This window comes from Montipora capricornis, chromosome 8, assembly GCF_036669925.1.
Source record: "Montipora capricornis isolate CH-2021 chromosome 8, ASM3666992v2, whole genome shotgun sequence".
NCBI classification, from domain to species: Eukaryota; Metazoa; Cnidaria; class Anthozoa; order Scleractinia; family Acroporidae; genus Montipora; species Montipora capricornis.
Genome location: NC_090890.1, coordinates 50,557,441 through 50,573,106, shown reverse-complemented (window position 1 = coordinate 50,573,106; position 15,666 = coordinate 50,557,441). Strand labels below are relative to the sequence as shown.

General features: G+C 40.9%; 1 protein-coding gene across 2 annotated transcripts in view; it reads right to left on the bottom strand.

Annotated features, from left to right (window-relative positions):
* Window positions 1-308: 308 nt before the first annotated feature.
* Window positions 309-15,666, bottom strand: part of LOC138060628 (protein NLRC3-like) — a 23,230-nt gene continuing 7,872 nt past the window's right edge. Inside the window, exons 3-7 of one of the 2 annotated variants that reach the window (XM_068906466.1) lie at window positions 15,082-15,134; window positions 12,436-12,499; window positions 10,364-10,472; window positions 10,018-10,068; window positions 309-2,943 (exon numbers count right to left, since the gene is read on the bottom strand). In XM_068906466.1, coding sequence (XP_068762567.1) covers window positions 725-2,943; window positions 10,018-10,068; window positions 10,364-10,460 — 2,367 coding nt within the window. In that variant the 5' untranslated portion in view covers window positions 10,461-10,472; window positions 12,436-12,499; window positions 15,082-15,134 and the 3' untranslated portion in view covers window positions 309-724. The remainder of the gene's footprint in view (window positions 2,944-10,017; window positions 10,069-10,363; window positions 10,473-12,435; window positions 12,500-15,081; window positions 15,135-15,666) is intronic. The other variant, XM_068906467.1, reaches the window with a different exon arrangement.

Genomic DNA, 15,666 nt, shown 5'->3' with positions numbered 1-15,666 from the left:
ATTTTCTTACTCATTTTAAGACCGAATTCCGATTTTTGATACCCTGTTTAAGACAAAGAACCTGTTCCTTGCATAATGATGCACAAAATAGTCGAATAGCTTTCTTTTAAATAATTCTTGACTGTCACATTTCCAACAATTTTTTTTACCTGACTTTGTTGAACCCATACTTTTACCAGATAATTTCCCATTTGGTTTCAGTGTTGTATATATATAATACAGCTCACTTTGGTTTCCATTCACTTGAGACTTTCGTTTGAACTTAATTGAATGCATACAAAACCGAATGTTACAAAGTATACATGTACTTCATGTAATGAGGTATATTCAATTTCAATTAAAACCGTTTGCTGTACAATTGTTAAAAGGATGTTCATTGAAAATTCAAACCCTTTGAGAACAAAACGTTTTGTTCTAGGTATTTTGATATCATTTATATGTGAATGCTATATCACAATGCGAATACAATACAAAAAGAATCTTAACCCCCCAAGATTTAAATTGTGTACATTAATATATCGTTCAAAGATGCTAGTAATTCTAAAACATTGCAACAATTCTTTCGGGGTCTGATTTTTGGTCCACCGATTAACTCCAAGGGAGGATTTATTTCAAAATGTTTTGACACTGGCCAATACGATTAGTATAAAATACGTTCTACCAGGCCAAAGGGCTCTGTCAGTTCTTTTTCTTTAGCCAGTGCAGCAGCACCTGACTCACTGAATTAATAGTCAGACCAATCCACAGTTTTCAGCGTTGAACTGATTTCCACTGCATTAGCCAGTGCAGCAGCACCTGAGTGACCGATTTCATTGTCAGACAAATTTAACTTTGTCAGCGTTGAATTGATTTCCACTGCTTTAGCCAGTGCAGCAGCACCTGAGTCACCGATTCCATTGGACCACAAATCCAACTCTGTCAGTGTTGAATTGATTTCCACTGCTTTAGCCAGTGCAGCAGCACCCGAGTCACAGATTGTATTGGAACGCAGATCCAATTTTGTCAGCGTTGAATTGATTTCCACTGTTTTTGCCAGTGCAGCAGCACCTGAGTCACCGATTCGATTGTGAGACAAATTTAACTTTGTCAGCGTTGAATTGATTTCCACTGCTTTAGCCAGTGCAGCAGCACCTGTCTCACCGATTTCATTGTTACACAAATCCAACTCTGTCAGCGTTGAATTGATTTCCACTGCTTTAGCCAGTGCAGCAGCACCTGAGTCACCGATTTCATTCCCAAACAAATCCAAGGTTGTCAGCGTTGAATTGATTTCCAGTGCTTTAGCCAGTGCAGCAGCACCTGAGTCACCGATTTCATTCATAGACAAATCCAAGGTTGTCAGCGTTGAATTGATTTCCACTGCTTTAGCCAGTGAAGCAGCACCTGAGACACGAATTCTATTGCCAGCCAAATCCAACTTTGTCACCGTTGAGTTTGTTGCCATCGCGTGAGCCAGCATAGCAACGCCACTGTCACCCATCTGCTGTCCAAACGAAATACGCTGAATTTCAAGAAGCGAACCAAGAGAACGTGCCAATTCTTTTCCAAAGGTACCCAGTTCATTTTCACTTTCCTTAATACAATTCAATGCAGTCCATAGGTAGTCATCACTTCCCTCCTCATTTGATTGGTTGATTTCACTTGCTATACTTGCCATAAGTGCCATGGCTTTTGCCTCACACTGTTGAGCCAAGATACCACAGGTAAACATGAGCACTTGTTGAAACTCCTTTAAATATCTTGTGTCAGCAACTAAGCCATCAGGACTAATTTCCTCATCGACAAGCTGGCAACTGAGATAAAATGCGGCAAAGAACTCCTGAAAGCTCTTGTGGAGAAACTCATAGCACCAGCCCTGCCTTCGTTTGCTGCGTGAGGGCTGTGCCGACAGAAATCCCATTTCAGGTATTGAATTGTTGGTACCATTTCGGAATGCTCTGTCGTCGAAATACATCATGTCTTTGAGCAAGCCATTCAACGCTATAGAACCAAGATCCTTTAATTCAGCGTGGTATAATTGTGTTAGGTCTTCGTCCGTTTCTGGTAATTCTTTCTTTCTCCTATACCTTCTCAGGACACACTGCACTATTTCGTGGTAAAGCAGAGTTCTACCTTCCGGCAAGTCTTCTTTGAAGTCTTCGCAAAGGAGACAAAGAAGGGCTGTATTTAATGGATTTGCAGTTAGTCCGCTAAGGCTTGCGTCTGTGCTCAGCTTGTCCAAGAGCTTTTTCGCCAGATGCTCAGCGGTTTTGAAATATCTTCGGATAAAATCTTCAGCAGCGTCTTTGGTAAATCCTTCGATCTCTAGCAGGGTGTGACAGCATTTCCGTACTTGTATCCCAGCTTCGTAGCGAGCTGTAACCACTAAGTAACAGTTTCGAAGCATTCTCCCTTCAATGATTTCTTTATAGAAGGGTAAATAATCCCTTGGCAACTCATCCAATCCATCAAGTACCAGCAAAACCTTTGACTGATGGTCCCGAACGAAGGTAAAGAACTTTTCTCTTTCTTCTTTCTTGATGTCTTTCGGTAAAAGCTGGTCATCAATAGCCTCCCATAAGTCAGAGGTAATGTCTTTACATTTCAACAACAGCACCACTTGGAAATCAGGAAACGAATCTTCAGCTTTACAGTTCTCGGCCCAGTCGTAAGCAACCTTGTTACAATAGGTTGTCTTTCCCATGCCTGGCTGTCCTTCAATCAAAACTCTTTTGGGTTGTGAATGTTCCTGGTGTGGTTTGAAGATTTCCAACATGTTGACAACGGAGTCAGTCTTTTCCCCTCCTTTTTCTTTTTTCCTGCTGACCATTTTAAGCCTGGTAAAAATGTTGTCAAGATGGAATTCAAGCTCTTCGCACCACGGAAATGGTGAAAGCCATCCTTCACGATCTTTGTAGAGTTGTCGAATAGCGTCGGTAAGGTCAGACGCTGGCCCATAAGGATCTGAAAGAGAGAAAGTCATTACTTGAGAATAAAAACACCGTTGTTCTCCCAGCATTGAATACTTGAGAACGATGCTTGCGCCTTAGTTGTATTACGGTCGACTGTACTTATAATTGATTGTGAAATATGTGAAAGTCATATATACATTGAACTTTGGGTTGTGACGGCTTTAAGTGCTCTTGGATGCCTTCAATAGCCGCAGGGCCACCTGGACCCATCACATAGAGTATTTTAGTTGTTTCTTAACATTGCTACTTCACAAGAAGGAGCCCTGAGAAGGCAATCGCTGAGTGTATACTGAAGAAATACAGTTGTTTCGCGGAGATATAACGACGATGCGTTATTTGATATTTTCCAACCCGTGAATGGCTCAAGCCATATCTCCGCTCGTATTTAGGGTTTTATGCCTCTCTTTTGAAAACAAGAAGGTCAGCCGGTGGTGGTTAGTTTTTTTGGATTTTTTCCAAACACGCGATGATTTTGGCCAATGGTAAGTACGGAACACTTCACAGCAGATTAACTTTATTCAGTTCACAAAAACACAGAAAATTCACATCACCAGTACAGTCACTAAGAAAAAACACAGCGGAATAGGCTAGTTTCGAATTGTGCAGCAACAAAAGAACACAGTCGAGGTTCAGGAGAATAATTTGCACTTTCCTTTGTTTTGAACAAAACAAAATGCAAATTATTCCCCTGAACCTCGACTTTGGTCTTTTGTTGCAACACAATTCGGCGCAAGCTTATGACCAACTTTGATTTCCTATATTACTGGACCGCCAAAAACGAGTTCTGGCCAAGTAATTACTGGTATAGTGATTGCGAAAAAACATGGTTTCTTTGTAATTTACTAGTAAAACGGTCGGCCGGCCGGCGTGGTGCAATGATGGCTCCATAATGTAATCACTTCATCCCAGTCACTTTTGTGCAAGCGACACTTTAATTTCTGTTATGGTTTTACTGAGTTCATTCATTTGATTTTCTAGTAAAGATCCGACCACTATGGAGATTCTGTTACAAATATTGGACGTTTAAAACCCATTCAGGCAAACTGAAGATTTTTTTTTTTTAACAAATCAATCCCACGGGCTGTCGGTCTCTGGACATGATGATAAATTGCAGACATTACTGGAATCTTCTGGGCGTCGGTACAATTAGACCCAGGTTGTCCATGGACGTAGCCACTGAGCTAGATAGAAAGAGCCATGAAGTTGCAAGTCGCATCTGAGTTAGAATAGTTATAAATGGGACCATTTGACCTCATATTTTAGAACAATGGTCTAGGCCTTTCTCTCCTCAGGATGCAAAGTTGTTGAACACCACTGTTGGTATGCCAATAGCGGGCAGTGGCAAGGGCCAATAAGGTGGCTACCTTCAGTGTCAATTCCTTCAGTTTATGTGATGAATAAAGCGAGATGGATTTCAGGTAAACCGTGACCCCAACGCCAACATTCCAGGTCGTGCAGTATTTAGATTGAGGAGGCCTTCCCATGAAGACTCCCTTCATTAAACCTGACAGCAAGTGATGCGTTCCAATCGTGCGACCAGTGACTAATTCAATAGAGGCAGACAATGCTGACCAGGAGGTGTCAAGTGTGCCGTAGGTTTTGCTGTCAACGTATACCCAGTAGGGAAAATTCAGGTAATCCTCTACAGGGGATTAAAAAATATCCGGTGATTTCAGACTGCAACAGCTACACAATGCACACCTACGATACTCGTCACATTTGTTGGAACACCCATCCCCGTTTCCCCCTTCCTCCAATGTTGATTTCCACAACTACTAGTAGTCGCCCGAAAATTTCTCACACAACATTGAATTGGGGAAAGGGGGATGTGGTATAAGCTACGATCTTGTAACACGATGATTCTGACCATTCGCTAAGTGTTCCAACTAAATATGATCTCACTCTGTCACTGGAAATGTGAGATCTGGTAAAGTTCGACAGAACACCATTTTTCATTGGCTTCTAAAAAAAGGTTGCGGCAATGCAATCTACGCTTCGATTGGCTTATATTGCGGGGCACTTAATGAAGGTTTGGTTTTCGCAAGCTCATGTGTTGTTTTGAATAAATGTCCGTTGTGCGGAGGAAAGTTTTGTTTTTTCCGACGCCAGAAAAGCTTTACAGTTGAGGAAAATCATTTTAAAGATTTGCGACGTTTGTGTAAATGGTACCGACGAAAGCCCCACGTACCCTGCCACTCGAATAAAGTTCTGCGTAGCTTGCTACGCGGTACGCAGAAACTAATAAATTCAAGTTGAAGTATGTAATTTATTCGAAACAGTGTTTCTCATTCTTAAAGCGTGACTCGCGGATTAAGTAGTGATCAATTGTGAATTTTACGGTTAGATTAACTACATTTTTCACGAGATCGTGTCAAGAAAATGGCACTCGTTGCAGTGATTAGGTCTAAGCACTCTTTAACATTTTCGCTTTCAATTTACGGTTTGGCTAACTACACTTTTCACAAGATTGTGTGAAGAAAATAGCACTCGTTTACTGATTAAGCCAAAGCGTTAGTTTCAGGGATTAGGCCTAAACCCTCTTTAACATTTTAGCTTTCAATTTACAGATTGGCTAACTACACTTTGCACGAGATCGTGTGAAGAAAATAGCACTCGTTTATTGATTAGCCTAAGCGCTAGTTTCAGTGATTCTGAGTTGCTCCGACAATTAAACAATCTCGACCGTTCAAAAACAATCGCCTGTAGCGCTTCTTTCTGTTTCGGCTTAAGTTTAAGGTTTCCTTGTCCTCTACCCAAAAGAATCTCTTCAAGAATACTCGCGAGATCCGTGTTTATTCCGCAAAATCACCCAAAATCACATCAGAGAGTACGAACATGCGCAGTGATAGAAAAGCCCGTATTTCGGGCCTCGCTGGCACTGAGCATGCTCGAAATCGAACTTTACCAGATCTTCCTTCCGTATGACCGTGGAAGATCTGGGTACGAGATTAGTATTGTAGGTATCGGAGAGGCTGAACATTTACGCACGCATGCGCTGACGGAATGTTTGAAGACCAGACGAGAAAAATATGCAGTACCTCCAGACGTGGCGCTGGAGCGTCGTACCAAACGAGTCATCCCGGGATTTCGGCCCGTGCGATCGCTTTTGGACGCAGTTGGCCCTTCGCTGCTTTCTGCTACCGACCTCGCCTCCCGGTACGGCATTGAGGGAGGGATATGTCGGCCTCTAAACCATATGAGACAAATCCCACGCCTACTCACAGCTCCAAACCTCCCTTGTCATTACAATTTAACGTAAGATTTCGATGGCTTATATATTCAAGAGAAAAGTCATTTTATCTGTCATATGGTAAGCACTGGAATCGCAGATTACAAAGTGCACGCATGCGCCCTGCCGAAGGTAACATACATGCATACATACAACTTTATTTCATCTCGAATTTCTGAATAACATCTTCGACACATTACAGCTAACATACATAATATATACAGATACATAACTAAATATTAAATAATATTTAAAGATATATTAATCAAAACGAAAAGCCGCTGTACAAAATCCGTCCCTGGATTAGTTTAAAACCAGTAAACTCAGTGGTACGGGAAAAATCAGGTAGCGCATTTCGCAACGTACTTAGTTAATACGTACGAAAAAGAACTAAGACCATAACTGGTTGTTCTAGGTTTATTGAGGGACAGAATGTAAGTTCCACGAAGATCATGCATAAGAAGAGAACGGGAGAGAAAACGTATTTTTCATATGGACAAGCCTTTTCTTTCTTTAACTACTCTTATACAATTTTGAATGCGCTTATTGCATAGAGATGTAGAGTTTGACTTAAAGTGGTACTATGATCAAAAAATCATTTCCTTTTTTTCTTCAGATACTGAAAGCGTGTTTGCTTAAGACCTAACTGGCATAATTTTGAGCTTTGAGTTTCATCCATAGGCTGTTTATTTTGAGTGTAAGTTTTGGATTTTACGGTCTGCCATTACTCACGTTCAAAACTGGCCGAATGGACCTCAGAGAATTGGATCTAGAGAAAATGACGTCATTTACTCACTAGCTTAAAATTTCAGCGTGTAAACGCAATTTATTACATATGCAAAACACGGGTTTAAAAGTCTCCCGGGCTGCACATTAATTCGGCCGCCTTCACACGCATTGCATTCTTAAACTGGTGAGTCTTTGACATCATTTTCTCCTCGACCCAGCTCTCTCAAGATTTTAAAGTTTGTAATGGCGGACCGATAAATAAGAAAATTCCAGTTAAAATAAACAGGTGTTTTTTTAAAATCAGAACTTAAAACTTGGATCATTTAGTGTTTAGTCAACATAGTTTTGAAATCCAAAGAAAAAAGAGAAATATTTTTTTGGTCGTAGTACCACTTTAAGTGGTACGTAAGAGGACAGGTAATCGCAAATATAAATCTCGTTACTCTCTTATTTACATTATACCGTTTCTTTGACAAGAAATTACTAAAGACCAGGCCGCAAGCACGCACCTTGGCTACACGTTAGTATCCGCCTAGAAATCTTCTTCTCGCTACTTTTTCCTCATTTGATAAAGACCAGTCTCCGCTTGCCTCCTTCATGCCCAAAAGGAATTCTGGGTAATTCGGCCGTTCCATGACAAGGGAAGACCCCCGATTCTCATTTCATAGATTTTCTTATGAGTGTGGAGCCACCCAGTCCTACAGGCAAAATACAGCATCGATTGATGTTTTTAGCTTTTAAAACTTGCTTAAATTGTATCGGTAGGTCCTGGAATTCGTCCACAGAAAGGCCAGAGAGACGACTTCACTGGTGCTGTGAACCACCATGTTTACAACAGAGCGATTTAGGCGTTCCACTCTGCATGAAATCATCTCTCACCTCTGTCTCGACAAGACCAGACACGCACGGTTCTTACGTTGCGTTTATGCCCCTGTAGAATCAACCGAAATCTCAACTCCTTGTCAAAGTTAACCAGCATCTTAATATTTTTGGTAGGCTAAAATACTCGTCACATTTGTTGGAACACCCATCGCCGTTTCCCCCTTCCTGAATGGGGGAAGGGGGATGTGATATTAGCTACGATCTTGTAACACGATGATTCTGACCATTCGCTGAGTGTTCCAGCTAAATATGTCTAGTATTGTAGCTGGATTGCACTGTTTCTCTGTGCCTGTAGACCAGGATTGGCTGATAACTTCCGTAGACCAAGGTGAGATTTCTTGACCGTTCAACTGTTCCCTGATACAGTCCAGGAGTCTAACTGGAGTTGATATCGTAGTGGAAGTAATCGATTTTTTGTGACGCTGGATTAGTTGGTTCAGCCTTCCGGGAAGCAGGATCAGGCAGGTGATTCAAATTCCTAACATTGTCGGGTACCATGACTGGGAAGGCCACAAAGGCGTGATCATCAGTGAACATGGAATGTTGTCCCTCCTTGCATGCACTGGGCCTCTGGGAATCAGGAATACCCAGTAAGTAAGTGAGTAAGCCGCGCAAAAACGGCAGGATGGACTCAACTCAATTCTGTCGTTGAAGTGAAAAAAAAAAGGAAAGGAAAGGAAAGGAACTTTATTTAAGTGTCTAGTCGTTCTAGCGCTGGAGCGCTAATTGGGGACACTGTAAACTGAAATTAACAATGAAAGTAAATCAAGTCAAATGTTGGTTTTTGAGGAGAGGGGAAACCGGAGTACCCGGAGAAAACCTCTCGGTGCAGAGTAGAGAACCAACAAACTCAACCCACATATGACGCCGAGTCCGGGAATCGAACCTGGGCCACATTGGTGGAAGGCGAGTGCTCTCACCACTGCGCCATCTCTGCACCCCTTGACGCAAACTCAAGTCCACTCTACTATTATTCAGGCCTGGTATGTGCACTGCAGAGAGTAGGATGTCCTTGAAATACAGCAGTGCTTTATCTCTCGAGCCAAATTGTTAACAGTCCGACCTCAGATTGGATTAAAACACACTGATCCGAGGGAAGAATGCGTTGCGTTGGAGCATTTATTACCTCGGGATTGTCTCTTATCCGAGACGATAACTCTATATGGTCAGTAAAATCCCGGGATCAGATGTAATCTTGGACCATTCATCAACTTTGAAGGCTAAATTGCCAGCTAGTATATTATTAGTACTTTTGTCATTGGCGCTTACAACGACCACTTGTCTTTGTGAGAATCTTGTGTTTTGGTTTGGAATTCGCTCGTTTGACAAGTAGCACCGTGGACTGTACCACCCCTAGTTGCCCCAAGCAGCTGAGCTCAGGTATCTTCTGTATTAAAAATTATCCTTTGGCGTGTAGTCAACGCATCTGCATTTGTGCTTTTCGCCACTCTGTTCTGTGTCCTGTAATCGTTATAGCTATTTTGTTAGCTTTGGACATGTCGTCCAGATTCTTAGACAGATGGTCGGCCAAGAGGAGCTCCGAAATTGATGTCGACGATGCACACAAGGACTTGAAACCCTTGATCAACTCCGGTTTCAGACATTCTCAACTCTTCAATAATGCTTGGAAGCCATCATTGCGATGACAGAGATGACGTTGAACAGAGGACCCAGACCCAGAAGATCTGTGGGGTCTAGAATTCTCTTCAGAATTTCATTTGCATAACAATGCCTCTTTGAAACAAAGTTAAATTGAAGATGTGCAAGGAAGTATGCGTAATAAGGGAGAATGTGGATGGTGAAAGAGAATTGAACATTTAAGAATCAGGAACAGTTAGGGTTAAGAGTATAGTTCAAGCTGTTACTGCGCATGTACATGTGGCTACTTGTTTAGCATCGATGTCTCGTACATTGTCGAAACACAACTTAGCCATTTGCGTCTTCTCGACTCATGGATGGTTCTGTTTCAGTGCAGATGTCCTATGGAGCCATCCTTCATGGCTATCAAATTCGGATATACCTCACATGTTCAGCAAATTACCAACTGCTGATTTTATATGCGGATACCGAAAATTTGGACAGATTCCTACAACCACTGTACAGTCTTTAAATTTTGGTAAGCTAGAAAATGTTACTCAGTTCTGTGCTTGAAAGAGACTCCCATGCAACATTTGAATTGCAGACAACTCCTTACAGTGATTACAAGTATCAATAATACAGCTGTACCTTGTTCCTGATCACTGTGTGTGCTTGTTCCCGCTTCTGCCTGGTCAGGATCTATTGGAAAACAAACAACATAATCTCCTGTCAGGCTGAAACAATCCTAATCCAAAACATGTAAATTGCTCCTTGACAATGAATTGCGAAATTATTTTCTCTTAGGTAGAAAGGTTACATCTCACACTTGCAAAGTGCGCTTGTTCATTTTTTAAAACCAAAGTCATGTTATTTTGTAAAACTATGATTGTTATCAAGATATCTTGCCCAATGCAATGGTTGGACTGAATCATAACAGCCACCATGATTGGCATCTTGCCCATAATGAACCAGTAAATAGAAAAAAAAAAATTACCAGAACGTTCACGTTTCTTTTTCTTCCCCCGGTATATGTGCAAAAGATTGTCCCACAGAACATCCTTTACTGACTTCTGACCTTGCTTTTTAGACATCTTCTATCACCACTGTATAAGGAAAGAGAATTTCATTGAGACAAGGTCAGTGTTTTGTTCAGATGATGTACATGTAAAAAAATTAAACCAAGATTAACCAGCATCTCAACCATTTATCAGATTCCCCTGTTCACCTATAGTTCAAGCTGGGACGGCAATTTTAAAATTCTTTTTCTTTTTATTTGAGGTGACGTGAGGTGGGAGGAGAGGTAAGAACCAGCCCAGTGCTCAGACGTACCAGTGGCAGCAAGGTACAGTGCATGCACTCTTCACACAAAGGGACTGACTGGAAAATCAGCTGTCATGCTTACTTCCACTCAAAACGTACACTACAGGGAGGGAAGGCAGGGTAGAGTCAAAGGTGTGAAAGAAACATGCAGGTAATTGGAATGGGCGACATTAAGCAGATTTCGTGATAGTTTCCAGGGAGTGACAGTACACAAGGTTTTGAAGTGGGCCATAACTGAGCCATTGGGCTGGATTTTGATCTGGGCCAAATGCAATTGAGTCACACTGATTTGAAAAGTAGAGCAATTGGGACTTCAGATCCAACTACACGTATTAGTGCCACAGGAAGAACATTTTCAAAACAATGGCAAAGGACAGATTGTTCATATTTATAGAAACTAACTTTAAGGCTGCAGGCTTGTAATACAAGACTGAAGGACTAGTACTCTCAGAATCTATTAGCCAGCTAAACCTGGGGTTCAACACCCCTTCCGCCAAAGGCCTACCCTGGGTATTTAACTCTTTATCTTCACAGAGGTTGTGAAGTTGGTGTTGTGTGTCTCAGTGCTTGTACCCAATTGGGGAATGATAGGAAGACTTCGAGCCAAGGACAGCAATGAAAAGTGAGGAATTTTCTCACTGGATTTAGCTTTCTAAAGTGTCTTTATACCTATTCCGACCACATCCTTTAAAATATAGGTGAAGCTGCTCAAACGTCCACATACAGGCCCCCTGTAGGGCTCAAATATGCCTTCCTTAAGCTCTTCATACATGCATCTATGGCTGGGTGAAGAAAGGATACTCAAAAAAGCTTTATTCTGATGAAATACTAGGATTATCCTTCTTATCGCATGCAGTCAACATATCATTTTTACTTTTCACATGTGAGGATATGGGTGTCGTCATGGTAACTAACATGATTATCCAATAAAACGCGAGGTTCCCCTTCATTGTAAGATACTATTGTGCTGTAATACAGTTCCTCTCTACTACATAAACATTTTTTTGCACAATTTGGCATGATCATGAGTTGTTTTTCATAACATTCACATCTTGCTTCATGTTACACAACATACGCGTTTTAGCCTTTGGTGACAACTTTTTCACTATTTCGAAAATGAATAAAACAAGTTGTTTTTAATCTGGTCATTTCATCAATATGTATGTAATAAAAAGAAGATTACATAGCCACTTGGGATCCATACGATATCTTGTCATACTGATAGTACCTCTCCTGAGTGAGTACAGGGAACGAGTGAGAGATACTGAAGCAGCGGGCTCAAGGGCGACTGTTGAAGGGTCAAATTGTCACATGCCAAACAACTGTTGTGGCGAGAACTTAACGTGCAGGAATTGATTTTACTGATCGATTAAAGGCAGGTATCACAGAAACCAGCTGTGATTGACGATGATTTAGTTGATGATAGTTGAACGTAAACTGAATTGCAATGCTGTGAATAAACTAATTATTAATAAAAGATGCTGCAATACAAAGACGAGAAAATCAAGAGTCCACCAATAAATAGCCTGCAATCCAATCGTAGTTACATTCCTGCTAAGTTTGTGTAAAACTCTACCAAATGCGCGCGACTAGGCAAACATGGAAAATTAAAATACACGATTAACAAACTCAACAATTTAAGTAACCCTGTGATGGACTAGCATCCCATCCAGGGGGGAATAGAGCTACTCCTAGTCGCTTCATGCTACGGAAACCGGGGATAAGCTCTGGCTCCGAAGCGCTTACCTTGAGTAACTTGAGATTGTAAGGTACAATCTGGCAATGCTCGTCGGAGTACCAATGCCAGCACCTGACAAGAAAAAGGGCATTAATATCATGCAACTAGAGAAATCTGTAGGTTTCGTTAAATACATTGTACAAAAAACCTAAAATAACGTTGACGAACAACTGCTGTAACAAAACAGGGAGGGCGTTGTCGCACACTATTCTTGAGGAGCTCTCAAATTGGAGAAAGGTAAACCAACACATCGGTTACCGCTTGGACTCTAAAAATAACCAAGGGTAACCAAACTGAATCTGTCAATAATACAACTATGATCACAAAACTGAAAATCTAAGGGACCGGTCATTTATTAGAGGGGGTGGGGGTGGGGTGGGCTGGTGCATATTAATTTTCCTATACATAATTTCCCGTGGGCCTGTCCTTGCCACTGCATAACATAATGTGGCCCCCCTTTGAGTCTGCACATGAAATAAGATGACCCGTCCTCAACCACAGAAACAGTTTTAATACAACTTAAATAAAACTCAATGAACTATTCAAAGAAAATAGCAAGTAGCCCTCCTCCCAGATCTAGTAGTTGTCACTGTGATCTGAATATCACCCCCTTCCTCATCATTTTCATACTAAATTAATAATATTTGAGCATTCTACGGCTAAAAATTACAATCGCTTAAAGAAGCAATGAACTATGAGTTGAACACAAGTTCAAGGGGGGGGGGGGGGGGGGGCGGACCCGCATATGAAAGGGACAGGGATCTCAGTTAGGGGGGTAAAGTTCGGATTTTGGTCTCATTTAGTGTGTTCTTGGCAAAACGCCATCATTTATAGCAGTGAAGGCCTCGTTTAGGATTGCACACGAAGAAATATAAAAATATATGTAATATATAGATTTAGCCAAGCCTAAAGGCGGAGCTCCCTGGTATTTTATTCTTACTGCATGTAGGGTTAGTGAAAATAAAAGGTTTTTGAATTGTCTGCCTTTTTTTGTTACAGTTACTGCTTAATTAATTAAATCACTTTCGTAGCTGTCTTCTAAAGAAAAATTCATTGCCTAAATTGCGAAGAACCGACATTGTATGAACAATGAAGCGATGAGTGCAATATCGGTTTTTCGAGTGAAATTTCCTTTGGAATTCTCCAGTTTGGCAATGAAATTTTCTTGAATCCCATGAGTTTTAAAAGAAAACAAGCACACCCTCAGCGAGTAAATGGAAATGGAAAAAAGCCATTTCGGAGTCAACTGTCAATAGCCAGCTAGCAAATAAGAATCACGCTAACATTAGAAGCCGTCAGGAAACTTTGTCAGTTCAAGGTCCAAAAGGAGTTTTACTGATGTTCTTTATTCCACGTTATCTCTGAAAATGAGATCATTCACATTTTGATGTATTTCATTGAAACACGCCAGTTTGGCCTGGAACAAGAATCGGCAAAATACGGCAATGCAAGCAAGAAGGGACAATGAAACTTCAAACAAGATCTGCTCCAACAAATTACCTTTAGGTGCTTTAAACAAACTTCTGAAAACACGAGCTAGGGATATTTCTCCCTAATTTTACGAGAGCTCATTGCGATTACATGTTCATAACATAAGCGCACAATTTTCTTGTCATTGTCGAGGCAGATCGAAAAACAGTTGGGCAAACGGATTAAAAAAGCACTTATTCGCTCGCATTTTAGAGCAAAACAAACAAATCAACTATTTCATTACGTCCAAAAGAGTACAGATAATTGTTATTTCATTCCAGTACGTTGACCATAAGAATTCGAGGTTCATTTCTGAACAAAGGAAAAAACAATTAAACCACTTTTTAAAAAATATGCATCCGTAAAAATAACAAACGGTTTAGTGCCCAAGGAAATACTTTGTGGAGTAACATCTTCCACCAAGTTTGAGCTATTACTGGTATTCTGTTGCTTTTTTTTTTTCTCGTTCTCTTTCTCTTTCTCTTTCTCTCTCCTTTTGTTAATCTGTTCTAGTCATAGGTCCTGCAGGTATCATGCAACCTTATCAGAGCTTCTAAAGTTATGCCAAAAATTGCAATACAGAGAAAAAAGCAGCTCTAGACAAATTAAAATTAAACACTCAGCCTTAAGTTTATATCCCTCCCATGCTTGACTTGAATCGATGTCGTCATGACTATCATACCAAAATTTCTTGCATCGATGGGTTACCACATTTTCTTAACGGTGGTGCTCCGCGCACTGAGCTCCGCTAATATGTTTTAAATTTTGTCTCTCTTAGGGGTAACAAAAAACTTGGGCCTAACCCAGATTGGTCTCCTTTAGGGGTTTAATTCAAAATTTCCGAGAAGCATCCCTGTCCCTTTGTCCTCCCTGAAGCCCAAAAATCTGATGTAGATCTGATGAAGAATCTGATGTATCCTGGGCATCTAAATGACAAGTGCGTCATAACTCCGAAAAGTGGGAAGTAATACGTATAACGCACAAACGAGATCTTTCCCTCCCCATAATCACATTCATTGGATAGAGGCTTAAAACCGGAAAGTGCGTTAGTATGTCCTCCCAGAAATGTAGAAGGGCTTGCATTGATTGAAATAAAGGTTGATAGAAAGTAATACTGATAGTCTGTCATCACAAAAACAAGTCAAGTTGAATTGTTTCAAAATTGGATAGGATTACCCTCGTACCTCAGCACAGACTCCCACTGATAGTGTGCTCTTGTTTTTCCTCTCTGAGTCTCCTAGTATAAACAGCAGAGAGAGAGGATTACCTACAATCGTTACGGAAGGGGGGGGGGGGGGGGAAGTGGCTCTTAACTGCAGAAAGACAATGGTTGCTAAGGAATCTTTTTAGTCAGGAGCCCTACAAAAAGGTTGCATAGATGGTTCCTTGGACTAGCTTTTCATTGGAAATCTGGCATCACTTCAATCACAAGGCACATGTGCAACTAGTCGCAGTCCTCTGTCGCGTGTTTCAGTGAAAAATTGTTATGTCAAAACTCCTAGGAAACAAAAGGAATAGGCAGTCTTTTTTCACCTGATGGGAACCGTGTGGTCAATAGCTGTGTTTAGATGAGAGTATGTAAATTTTGTAGTTTAATTTTGACTCCTGGTTTAATTTTGTTGAACCAGTTCAAAATTTTTGAACCAGTACAGAATTTTTGAACCAGTCCAAAATATTTTAAACTGGTTTATTTTTACCAATTTTCTAAAAAAAGGGATTTTCCTTTTTTGGGAGTGTAGTTAAAAAACAGGGGCTTGGTTTTTTGGGGG